Here is a 12599-nt window from a genome sequence, read left to right as displayed (position 1 = left end):
TTGACTTTTCGTGGTCCTTTATAGTTTCCAGTTTAAAATTACTGGTGCCTGTCTTTGCCAGACTTGCTACAGTCTTCGCAGTACATGGTATTTTCGGTTTTGCTATGAACTAGCCAATCTCGCCTGAACTTCCATTTGTCATTGAACTGTCTTATCTTCCTATTAGCGTCTTGTTCATCTCCATGGCCGCAGCCAGCTCTGAGGCCCCCGAGGGCCGGACCTCGGTCATTTTTAAGAGCTGAAAATACATTTGTACGCTAAATATTAAACTGGATAAAAAAATAAAGAATAACATTAAAACGTCTCCATAAAAAGTGCATTGTTAATTATGTTAAACGTTGATTCTGTCTTCTGTGTCTGTTTTGTGTGCACGGCTCGGAGACCAAGAACACAAAACCGAATGAGCGTGCGACTCGGCGGAGGAACGCAGTGCAGGAGACACGGGGTTTCCATGGTAACCATCAGCGCACTTTCATCAAGCTGTTAAATTTACATTTTTGAAGCAGCACAGTTTTGTCCTCATTGCTTGGGCCAGATCAAACCATTAAACAAGCTTAAATTATTCTTACTTTTGCCACATACATGATTTTTTTTTTTCAAAACTGATTATATTCAGTTCAAACATCATTAAAAGTAATTTCAGGAATAGATCTCTTGTGTGATGTGTAATTCACCCTCTCATTTAAATATGGCGAACATTTTTCGGTGCGTGCTTTGCGCATCACGGACCTCGGTGATTTTAAAATGCTGCTCCGGCCCTGCTCATCTCCGCCCCTTTTTCCCTGAGCAGCAGGGTTTGAAACTCCAGCTATATGCCACCACATAGTGCGCTTGTCAGTCGTCAGCAACTTTGTTGCTTCGTTCATTAACCGCAGGTTACCGTATCACTGATTTTATCTGAGATGTTAATGAACGTTCTAAACAATTCTAACATGTTGTCAGAATGTTTATGCAGGTGCTCATGGGAGTTGTAGGCACGTAATATTACATTGCAATGCGTTTATTATATCAGATGCCTTCAGAGAAAACTATAATAAAAATATATTGTCATACCACAGAATAAACCACCCGCCAAAGTGGCTAGTGAGACTAAAGTTATTACCCGCCAAAGCCGAATTTTACCCGCATTTGGCAGGTGGGCGGGTGCTAATGTAAAGCCCTGACACACACACACACGCGCACACACACGCACAGTACAGTAGATTGAGAATGAAAGTACTGTATAGTTATCGGCCAATAAAGATGAGATAACAGTGAGAAGGTCCTGGCTTTACATTCGCGTGCAGCAGAGATATTATTTACGAAGAATAAGACATAGTTTATACTTCCATAAATAGTCAATAGTTTTTCACCCTCATTAAAAACATCAGGACCTATGAATATACATGAATATGCAAGATAGGAAACACCCCCACATCTTTCTGCCACAGAAAAAAATATCGCTAACTTTAGCTAACATAGCTAGTCAGCTAACTGCTAGTAAACTAGCTCAGTGGAAATTCTGTCTCAGAATCATGTTGTGTGTCACGTTACCATGACAACCGTCATCTGCTCATCGCTAAAGTGAGCTAATTATTAGCTTTATGGCTAAAAATTTCTGCAAAGATATAGGAACAGGAATTAAATTGAACAGGAGTTTAATTTGCATAAAATATGTGACATCACAACCTGACCTCATGTATAGTTCCGCCCCCCAGATCAGTTTTATACGCACGGACCGTGTAGAGTCCGATGAGGCAGATGACGGAGGTGCCGATCATCCTGTTCGGGAATTTAAAATACGGATCCCAGTCGTACACGTTCCTCCGAAACCAGCTCTTCTTCGCAGATCTGAAAAGGAAGATACAGGTCACGCCAGGTGTGTGTGTGTGTGTGTGTATATGTGTGTGTGTGTGTGTGTGTGTACTGTTCAGGAGGCTGTCTCAGCAGTGTTTGGACATATTTATACTGATTAGACTGGAAAAGCTTCTCTTCTTCAACCTGCAGCACAGAGAAAACACACACACATGCCATTTCTACATATTTTTTTTTATTCATAATAAATGTATAACAATCTAATAAAGAGCAATATGTGCTAAAAACGATTTTTTTTCAGTCTTTGTGTGTGTGTGTGAGAGAGAGAGAGAGAAACAGAGAGACCTGTTGCTCATTCTGATACTGTAAACGAATTCGCACATCCTTCACCACCATTGCGATGAAGCGTCCAATCAGGAAACCCAGACACAGGAAACATGGCCAAAGTGTTATTATCTTCTGATGATCACCCAGAACCTACACACACACACACACACACGTGAATAAGAAAGATCTCATCTCATCTCATTATCTCTAGCCGCTTTATCCTTCTACAGGGTCGCAGGCAAGCTGGAGCCTATCCCAGCTGACTACGGGTGAAAGGCGGGGTACACCCTGGACAAGTCGCCAGGTCATCACAGGGCTGACACATAGACACAGACAACCATTCACACTCTTATTCACACCTACGGTCAATTTAGAGTCACCAGTTAACCTAACCTGCATGTCTTTGGACTGTGGGGGAAACCGGAGCACCCGGAGGAAACCCACGCGGACACGGGGAGAACATGCAAACTCCACACAGAAAGGCCCTCCCCGGCCACGGGGCTCGAACCCGGACCTTCTTGCTGTGAGGCGACAGCGCTAACCACTACACCACCGTGCCGCCCTGAATAAGAAAGATCTCTGAGTAATGTTCATGAATAAACATGATATTTATAGCAACATTTATCAGTCTTCATCTATTTCATAGATGAAGAACATTGTTTATGGTGATGTTTATTTATTTATTTTACTTTTTATTTTTCTTCCAAAAGTTGCTCGGTTGGGCGGCACGGTGGTGTAGTGGTTAGCGCTGTCGCCTCACAGCAAGAAGGTCCGGGTTCGAGCCCCGTGGCCGGCGAGGGCCTTTCTGTGCGGAGTTTGCATGTTCTCCCCGTGTCCGCGTGGGTTTCCTCCGGGTGCTCCGGTTTCCCCCACAGTCCAAAGACATGCAGGTTAGGTTAACTGGTGACTCTAAATTGACCGTAGGTGTGAATGTGAGTGTGAATGGTTGTCTGTGTCTATGTGTCAGCCCTGTGATGACCTGGCGACTTGTCCAGGGTGTACCCCGCCTTTCGCCCGTAGTCAGCTGGGATAGGCTCCAGCTTGCCTGCGACCCTGTAGAACAGGATATAGCGGCTACAGATAATGAGATGAGATGAGTTGCTCGGTTTCGGACGAAATTTTAACCGCTGACAGTCACGGGCAACAGACGCTCACTGACCCAAGATGAGTGACCTTGACCTATTTTTCAAGGTCACAGAGCATATTTTATGTGGTTTTTGTTGAAATTGTCATTTCATTTATTACAGTACCTACTAAAGATATAAGGATTTCCCCCAATATTTTATACACTATATTGCCAAAAGTATTTGCTCACCCATCCAAATTATCGGAATCAGGTGTTCCAATCACTTCCGGGCCACAGGTGTATAAAATCAAGCACCTAGGCAAGCAGACTGTTTTTACAGTTTGGAGCTGGCCCCTTCCTCTTCCAACATGACTGTGCACCAGTGCACAAAGCAAGGTCCATAAAGACATGGATGACAGAGTCTGGTGTGGATGAACTTGACTGGTCTGCACAGAGTCCTGACCTCAACCTGATAGAACACCTTTGGGATGAATTAGAGCGGAGACTGAGAGCCAGGCCTTCTCGTCCAACATCAGTGTGTGACCTCACAAATGCGCTTCTGGAAGAATGGTCAAAAATTCCCATAAACACACTCCTAAACCTTGTGGACAGCCTTCCCAGAAGAGTTGAAGCTGTTCTAGCTGCAAAGGGTGGACCGACGTCTTATTGAACCCTATGGATTAGGAATGGGATCATCACTTAAGCTCATATGTGAGTCAAGGCAGGTGAGCAAATACTTTTGGCAATATAGTGTATAAACAAATGATGCGCTTATTTCCTGTGCAAAAAGCTTTGATGCCAGTCAATCAGAAAATGACGTTCTGTGGCGGTCAAAAACAGTTTGTTTCCTAAATAGCCAAAACCACAAAATGTTCAAAAACGCCAGTGGTGCCAAAAGTTGTCATTTGCGTAGGACCAATGCAGGTTCTTCTTTGGTAAAGAAGTCTTTATCAGTTTTTGAAAAATTTAATTTAATGTATTTTGTGTGTTCACAAAAATGGTCAATAGACCCATTTCACCCTGAAGAAGAAGAAACCTTTATTTGTCACATACACACTTCAAGCACAGTGAAATTCATCCTCTGCATTTAACCCATCTGAAGCAGTGAACGCACACACACCCAGAGCAGTGGGCAGCCATACCAGAGCACCTGGGGAGCAGTCAGGGGTTCGGTACCTTGCTCAAGGGCACCTCAGCCCAAGGCTGCCCCATGTTAACCTAACTTCATGTCTTTGGACTGTGGGGGAAACCGGAGCACCCAGAGGAAACCCATGCAGAACATGCAAACTCCACACAGAAAGGCCCTCGCCGGCCACTGGGTTCAAACCCAGAACCTTCTTGCTGTGAGGCGACCGTGCTAACCACTACACCACCGTGCCGCTCCAAAATATTGATTTTGGCTTATAATATGCTATAGTAAACTACCCAAATATATACCCGTTCTACCAGAATCAAGTGTCAAATTTGACCTTTGACCTACTGTTAGATGTTAAAAAGCTCATTTTCTGTTTCTGACTGTACTATTTTCAAAAAAATCATAAAAATAGTTTACTATTTACATACAATAACCATGTATTTTTTATTTAGTTCATATTATTTTGTTGATTATTGACAAATTAATATCTCATCTCATCTCATTATCTCTAGCCGCTTTATCCTTCTACAGGGTTGCAGGCAAGCTGGAGCCTATCCCAGCTGACTACGGGCGAAAGGCGGGGTACACCCTGGACAAGTCGCCAGGTCATCACAGGGCTGACACATAGACACAGACAGCCATTCACACTCACATTCACACCTACGGTCAATTTAGAGTCACCAGTTAACCTAACCTGCATGTCTTTGGACTGTGGGGGAAACCGGAGCACCCGGAGGAAACCCACGCGGACACGGGGAGAACATACAAACTCCACACAGAAAGGCCCTCGCCGACCCCGGGGCTCAAACCCAGGACCTTCTTGCTGTGAGGCGACAGCGCTAATCACTACACCACCGTGCCGCCCACAAATTAATATATTTTATCAAAAGATATATATATATATATATATATATATATATATATATATATATATATATATATATATATATATATATATATATATATATATATATATATCCCAAATGTGATGGTTATCGCTTAAAACTTTGCACTGGTGTTTTCTCTACTTTTAGCCGAAACTATTACCTCTACAAAAATGAAGTGTATTATTCACTAAGTTCATAATATAATTTATATATGCTCTTTCTATTCATACTGTCAAATCACATGTTTCTCTTTTCAGGTCTAGGTCAAAAGTCTGAAAAACTTTCAAAATAGACAAAAATGTAATTTTCACCATGAAATAATGCTTTTGGCTGATCACATGCTATAATAAACCAGCCCATATAGATACCCATTCTACTGGAATCAACTGTCAGATTTGACCTTTGACCTAATTTCCAAGGTCAGGTAGGTCATTTTCAGTTTTTAATGCACTAATTTTGTCAGCTGTTTACATGTACAGATATTTTAGGGAGTAAACACAATCTTCAGTGCATACTGTAATGGAAATAAATGGCAAACAGATGGAGTTTCTATTTATGCTCAAATTATGTTTTGAAATGGTTTATAGTCACTTAATATGTTACTTTATACTTTATAATTTTTTTATTGTTTTTAAATATTTGGTTTATATATATATATATATATATATATATATATATATATATATATATATATATATGGCGGCACGGTGGTGTAGTGGTTAGCACTGTCGCCTCACAGCAAGAAGGTCCGGGTTCGAGCCCCGTGTCCGGCGAGGGCCTTTCTGTGCGGAGTTTGCATGTTCTCCCCGTGTCCGCGTGGGTTTCCTCCGGGTGCTCCGGTTTCCCCCACAGTCTAAAGACATGCAGGTTAGGTTAACTGGTGACTCTAAATTGACCGTAGGTGTGAATGTGAGTGTGAATGGTTGTCTGTGTCTATGTGTCAGCCCTGTGATGACCTGGCGACTTGTCCAGGGTGTACCCCGCCTTTCTCCCGTAGTCAGCTGGGATAGGCTCCAGCTTGCCTGTGACCCTGTAGAACAGGATAAAGCGGCTAGAGATAATGAGATGAGATATGTGTCACACCTGCGTGCTGTGGTGCATGCATCAGACGGGCTCTTGGGCATGCTCTAGACTGTGCGTGTGCTGAGCGGACTCTCGCATGCATGCTGTTAATGATGCACACCTACTTTATATAAAGACTGTGTTAACACACAGTACAAAGTATCATGTTACACGTGGACACATTACAGAGCCTTAGTTCCTTGATTATTTTCCCGGTTTCCTGATCTCTGATTTTCTGTTTCCTCATTTTTTGATTCTGCCTGTTCCTGTGATTATCTGTTTGGGCTTCGTTCGACCTTTTGCATATTTCCTCGTTTCCGATTTTGCCTGCCGATTTTAATTGTTTGCCTGTTGTCTCTTTTATAATTAAACACTTCTGTGCTTACATCCGTCTACCAACCCATCCCTGACAGAATACTTCGCTAAATTATGGATGTAGCAGAAGTGTTCCAGCACGCCCTTCCAAGCCACTTCCGGACTTCCATACCTCAACCCTTAGCCATGTTTTTCCGGCAGCATACTGGAGTATACACCCCAACACCCTATGATGGAGAATATCACCCTTGTGGATTCAGTATGCAGTGTGGCTTCTTTTATGTGGACCTTGAAGAACTCAAGCCTCCAGAACCTGTCTGGGTAAGCTGCATGATCTCTTGGCTTATTGGACGAGCATGCCGATGGGCCAAGTACCTCATGAGATAAGAGCACCTGTGCTTTCAGAACTCGCAGGCTTTTCAGGTCATGCTCTGGTACATTTATGAAGCATTGGAGAAGGAGGATCCCCATTAAATTTTTTGGGAGGGATCCATCACGTCTGAGGCTGACGCAGCAGCAGCAGAGGAGGCCGTTGCTCCAGAGCTCCTCCCAGTGGCTGCCACTCTAGAGACAGTCCCACAGCCCATTCCACAGTCAATCCCTGAGTTAGCACCTGAACTAGTCCCAGTGCCAGCACCTGAACCAGAACCAGAGCCAGTGCAAGAGCCAGAGCCTGCATCAGAACCAAAGCCAGCACCTGAGTCGGAGCCGGCACCAGAGCCGGTACCAGCACCAATGCCACAGTCAGAGCCAGTGCCAGCTCCAGTGCAAGTGCCAGAGCCAATTTCAGAGTTGGAGCCAGAGCCAGCGCCAGTACCAGAACAAGTGTGAACCAGTGCCAGTTCCAGAACTGGTGCCAGAGGACAAGGAGGTGGCCTCTGCCCCAGCCGGCTATGAAGACATCGTTATCCCGCCACCGCCCAGCTATGAAGACATCATCATCCCGCCGCCTGGCTATGAAGATATTGTCTCACTGCTGGGTCCTGACTGGGAACAGAACAATGTGCAGACAGCGCTCGAGCCAATGCCTGAGTCCAGTCCAGAGTCCAAGTCATACCCAGAGCTCAATCCCATATCCAGTCCCAAGTCCAGGCCCAGCCCAGAGCTGGAGCCCATGCCTGAGTCCAGTCCAGAGTCCAAGTCATGTCCAGAGCTCAAGGCCAAGTCCAATTCAGAACTGGAGACCATGTCCAGTCAGGAGTCCATGACTTGTCCAGAGCTCAAGCTCATATTCAGTCTGAAGTCCAAGTCCTGTCCAGAGCTTGAGCCCATATCCAGTCAGGGCATAAACAATTTTATTAATAAATTAAAAATGTGGACTTGACTTCATACAGTAACCAGTCAAGAATTAAAATGAATGATGCAAATCATTGTAACATCCTAAATGAATTCTAATACTCATTAATTTTTAACTGCAACCATCCTATAAATACTTTATTGAGGATATGTTTTTGTGACTGTGACAGAGAGTATATCTATCTATCTATCTATCTATCTATCTATCTATCTATCTATCTATCTATCTATCTATGTGTGTGTGTGTGTGTGTGTGTATATATCTCATCTCATTATCTCTAGCCGCTTTATCCTGTTCTACAGGGTTGCAGGCAAGCTGGAGCCTATCCCAGCTGACTATGGGCGAAAGGCGGGGTACACCCTGGACAAGTCGGCAGGTCATCACAGGGCTGACACATAGACACAGACAACCATTCACACTCACATTCACACCTACGGTCAATTTAGAGTCACCAGTTAACCTAACCTGCATGTCTTTGGACTGTGGGGGAAACCGGAGCACCCGGAGGAAACCCACATGGACACGGGGAGAACAAGCAAACTCTGCACAGAAAGGCCCTCGCCAACCACAGGGCTCGAACCCGGACCTTCTTGCTGTGAGGCGACAGCGCTAACCACTACACCACCGTGCCGCCCCGTGTAGGGTGTCCCAGAAGTTAGAGGGCAACTTGATCTGCGTTTATTACTCCAAAGTGCCCCCTAACTTCTGGGACACCCGGTATATATTCATTCATTCTCGGTAAAGACTGTCACTCACAGGGCCATACCTGCTGTCTATAGAGGGGGCCATCCTTGACTGAGGCTGTAATGACTGGTGAGCCATTTTCGATTGCCATGAGGCAAATAGCGCTAGGTGAATGTTGTGAGGCGAATGGCACTTGGCACGAGGTGATTGTTGCTTGGCATGGGGCAAATAGCATGAGGTTGTTAACGTTGTCAGTTTACATTTGAAATAGATGACGACTCAAAATTGTCAGTGACAATGTCAGATTTCTAGTTTTATTTTTATTATTACTTTATTAAATAATTAGTCTCATTAGTATCAATGAAAATATGATGTAATATTGCGTAAACAAACAGGAACGAACCTGACACAGTGAGGCTAAAGATAAAATCACGATTTTTATCTCTGGTTTTTAATGACTATTAAAAATGATAATAACAACAGCAAAAGTTTGACCTTCTGGTGTTTCTGTAATGTGAACACACACACTGTGGCGCTACAACATTCTACACTTCAGATCGACACATGAAATAAAGCAATTAAATAATAATGAAAACTGGACATGAATAAATAAAATAGTAACTAAAATAATTTTTACAGGTCATGATGTTTACTCACGTCACCTTCAGGACACATGACAACTTCAAATAATCTTGCAGTCAACCTAATACACACACACACACACACACACACACACACACACACACAAAATTTATCAGTATTGCTCCTATTAAAACGTTTCGTGTATGTGTGTGTGTGTGTGTGTGTACCAGGCCACAGTGTACAGCAAGCCCAGAACTCCTCCAAGTGCTCGGTGTGGTGTTGAGAGACAGAGAAAGAATGGCAGATAGGCCACGCCCACCTCCAGAGCTCCAACCAAATACACAAAAGCTAAGACACACACACACACACTGGTCATCTTGGAATTTCTGACTTTTTAACCTTGGAATTTCTGAGATTTTTCTCATAAACATATGACTTCAATCACAGAAATTCAGAGGTTTTTTTTGTTTTGGTTTTTTTTTAATTTACAGTGGTCCTCTACGCCATTGCAGTGGAGTTTAACTTAACATAAAAAACCTGCAGTTTTTGAGTCTTTAGCTGTGTATTTTCTCCTGTACAATTTCAAATAAAATTTTAAACCGTAATAGATTTTGTAGCCTGAAACTATATCACATGGATATCAATATCAGCTAATAGTCAAAGCTTCAGGATGGCAATCGTTATCAAAAGAGCGTGGAGTCACAGTGACAGCTTTACTGTTACAAACAGTTATAACATGACCACAGGAAATGTTTTCGGATGACAGTTTTAACTGGATAAACATATGGAAATGGATAAAATGACACTGTGAGGTGTGTAGTGTGAAGCAGTGTGTACCTCGGGCCCAGGACGGAACAGGAAATGGTGTGTAGGACTCCGAGAAGAGCAGCAGGACACTGGGAGTCACAGCACCGAACGCAAACCCGTACGACCAGCGATTACTCAGACTGCCCAGAAAATCCAGAGGCCTGATTGATTGATTGATTGATTGAAGTGTTTATTTCGAATATGAAAAGCAAAACAATAAAAAGAAAAAGAAACATTTAAACATAATACATCTCATCTATGGTCAATTTAGAGTCACCAGTTAACCTAACCTGCATGTCTTTGGACTGTGGGGGAAACCGGAGCACCCGGAGGAAACCCACACAGATACAGGGAGAACATGCAAACTCTACACAGAAAGGCCCTCGTTGGCCACGGGGCTCAAACCCAGACCTTCTTGCTGTGAGGCGATAGCGCTAACCACTACACCACCGTGCCGCAACATAGTACATAGAAATACATATTTGAAAAGGAGTGAGAAGAAGTATAACTTATAAACTCCCACCCCTTCTCCTTAAATAATGAATAACAATAACAAGCTTCCTTGTTACCTGTCTAGATGCTCATGCCTGATACTTATAGATAAATAAAATGTATTCCTGACTTTGTATTTAGAAAAACCTAAATATAATTTATATATATATCCATACCCATACATACATACATACATTACATACTGTATATACACATAAGCATAAACACGTATGTATACACATACATATACATACATATCTACATACATGGCGGCACGGTGGTGTAGTGGTTAGCACTGTCGCCTCACAGCAAGAAGGTCCGGGTTCGAGCCTGGGTTCGAGGGCCTTTCTGTGTGGAGTTTGCATGTTCTCCCCGTGTCCGCGTGGGTTTCCTCCGGGTGCTCCGGTTTCCCCCACAGTCCAAAGACATGCAGGTTAGGTTAACTGGTGACTCTAAATTGACCGTAGGTGTGAATGTGAGTGTGAATGGTTGTCTGTGTCTATGTGTCAGCCCTGTGATGACCTGGCGACTTGTCCAGGGTGTACCCCGCCTTTCGCCCATAGTCAGCTGGGATAGGCTCCAGCTTGCCTGCGACCCTGTAGAAGGATAAAGCGGCTAGAGATAATGAGATGAGATGAGATGAGATCTACATACATATACATCCCTATATACACACACCTCCCCATACATACATACATACATACATATTCCCATATAAAATATATCTTTTATAAGCATACACCTCCACATACAGTACGCATGCACAACACACGCACACAGACACGAAAAGTAAAAGAAAAGTATTCGCATAACACTTAGTGCTACCCATCACCTCCCTCATCCCTGTACCTCTTGAAAATAGTGTCTTTGAACCTCATTTTAAATTGTTTCATGTTTGGACACTGCTTCAACTCCATGGTGAACCTGTTCCATAGTCTCACCCCGCTAACTGAAACACAAAAACTTTTCCTGTTTGTACGAAATAAAGTTAAATTAAATTTTCCCCCTTAAATTATAACTCCCCTCATGGATACCGAATAATTTCTGTATATTTATTGGTAATAGATTATTTTTAGCTTTGAACATTATTTGAGCTGTTTGATAATCCACGATGTCTGTAAATTTTAGTAATTTGGACTGTAGAAATAATGAGTTTGTGTGTTCCTGATAGCCAAACGTTGTGAATGATCCGTATTGCTCTTTTTTGAATGATGGTTATTGGCCGTAGTGATGTTTTGTAGTTGTTGCCCCAAACCTCAGCACAGTATTGAAAGTATGGTGAGACTAGGGCAGTGGTTTTCAAAGTGGGGGCCGCCAGGGGGCGCTAGGGGGGCCTCAGAAAGTTGGAGGGATGATAAAAAAATTGCGAAAAAATACTTTTTTTAAATAATTATTATTAAATATATTGTAATTAGTTTTTTAATCATTATTATAAAATATAATTATTAATAATAATACATCATATCAAAACGTTTGCCATGCTCATCTCTCCGATTGCCTGTGAGGTTGCGGTTTGCGCCATTTATCAAGCTGCTTTGCTCCTCAAGCTAGCGTATTGCTAGCGCAAAATGGACAGGTTTTTGAAGAAGAGACCGAAGGAACAAACCAACAGCCCTGCTGTGGAGGACACTGCTGCGAAAAAAACTAAGAAGTCCTGGCCAACTAAAATCCGAAAATATGAGGCAGCATACATTAAGTATGGCTTTACAGCCATACAGAAAAATGGCCACGATTGCCCGAAATGCGTCCTCTGTCTGGAGACCCTGTCAAACGAGTGCTTAAAACCTTCGAAACTTCAGCGTCACTTGGTACAAAAACATCTGACAGATGCCAAAAAAACAGTAGATTTCTTCAGACGCAAAGAAGAGCATTTGGTCAGGCAATCTGCTGCATTCACCCAGCAAGCTACTGTCCCCGAGCGGGCCCTGAAGGCATAATTTTTAGCCTTTTTTTTAGTTTGCAAAGGGGGTCGCCGGCCAGAAGCTAATGCTGTTTGGGGGGCCTTGGCATGGAAAAGTTTGGGAACCCCTGGACTAGGGAACAGTAAAGAGTGTGGAGTGATTTCTGATCCCAAACCTTTTTTGCCTTGTTTATTATTGCAATGCTTCTTGAGACTTTAGTTTGTACATGTTTGATATGTGATTTCCAATT

General features: G+C 43.1%; 1 protein-coding gene across 1 annotated transcript in view; it reads right to left on the bottom strand.

Annotated features, from left to right (window-relative positions):
• The window catches only part of stra6l (STRA6-like), a 51699-nt gene that overhangs the window by 27751 nt on the left and 11349 nt on the right, over positions 1 to 12599 (bottom strand). The window contains exons 4-9 of the mRNA XM_060915643.1: positions 9987 to 10117; positions 9377 to 9497; positions 9225 to 9270; positions 2140 to 2271; positions 1907 to 1980; positions 1719 to 1830 (exon numbers count right to left, since the gene is read on the bottom strand). Coding sequence (XP_060771626.1) covers positions 1719 to 1830; positions 1907 to 1980; positions 2140 to 2271; positions 9225 to 9270; positions 9377 to 9497; positions 9987 to 10117 — 616 coding nt within the window. The remainder of the gene's footprint in view (positions 1 to 1718; positions 1831 to 1906; positions 1981 to 2139; positions 2272 to 9224; positions 9271 to 9376; positions 9498 to 9986; positions 10118 to 12599) is intronic.

The sequence above is a fragment of the Neoarius graeffei genome, chromosome 3, assembly GCF_027579695.1.
Source record: "Neoarius graeffei isolate fNeoGra1 chromosome 3, fNeoGra1.pri, whole genome shotgun sequence".
NCBI classification, from domain to species: Eukaryota; Metazoa; Chordata; class Actinopteri; order Siluriformes; family Ariidae; genus Neoarius; species Neoarius graeffei.
This window is presented reverse-complemented; position numbering and strand designations above follow the sequence as displayed.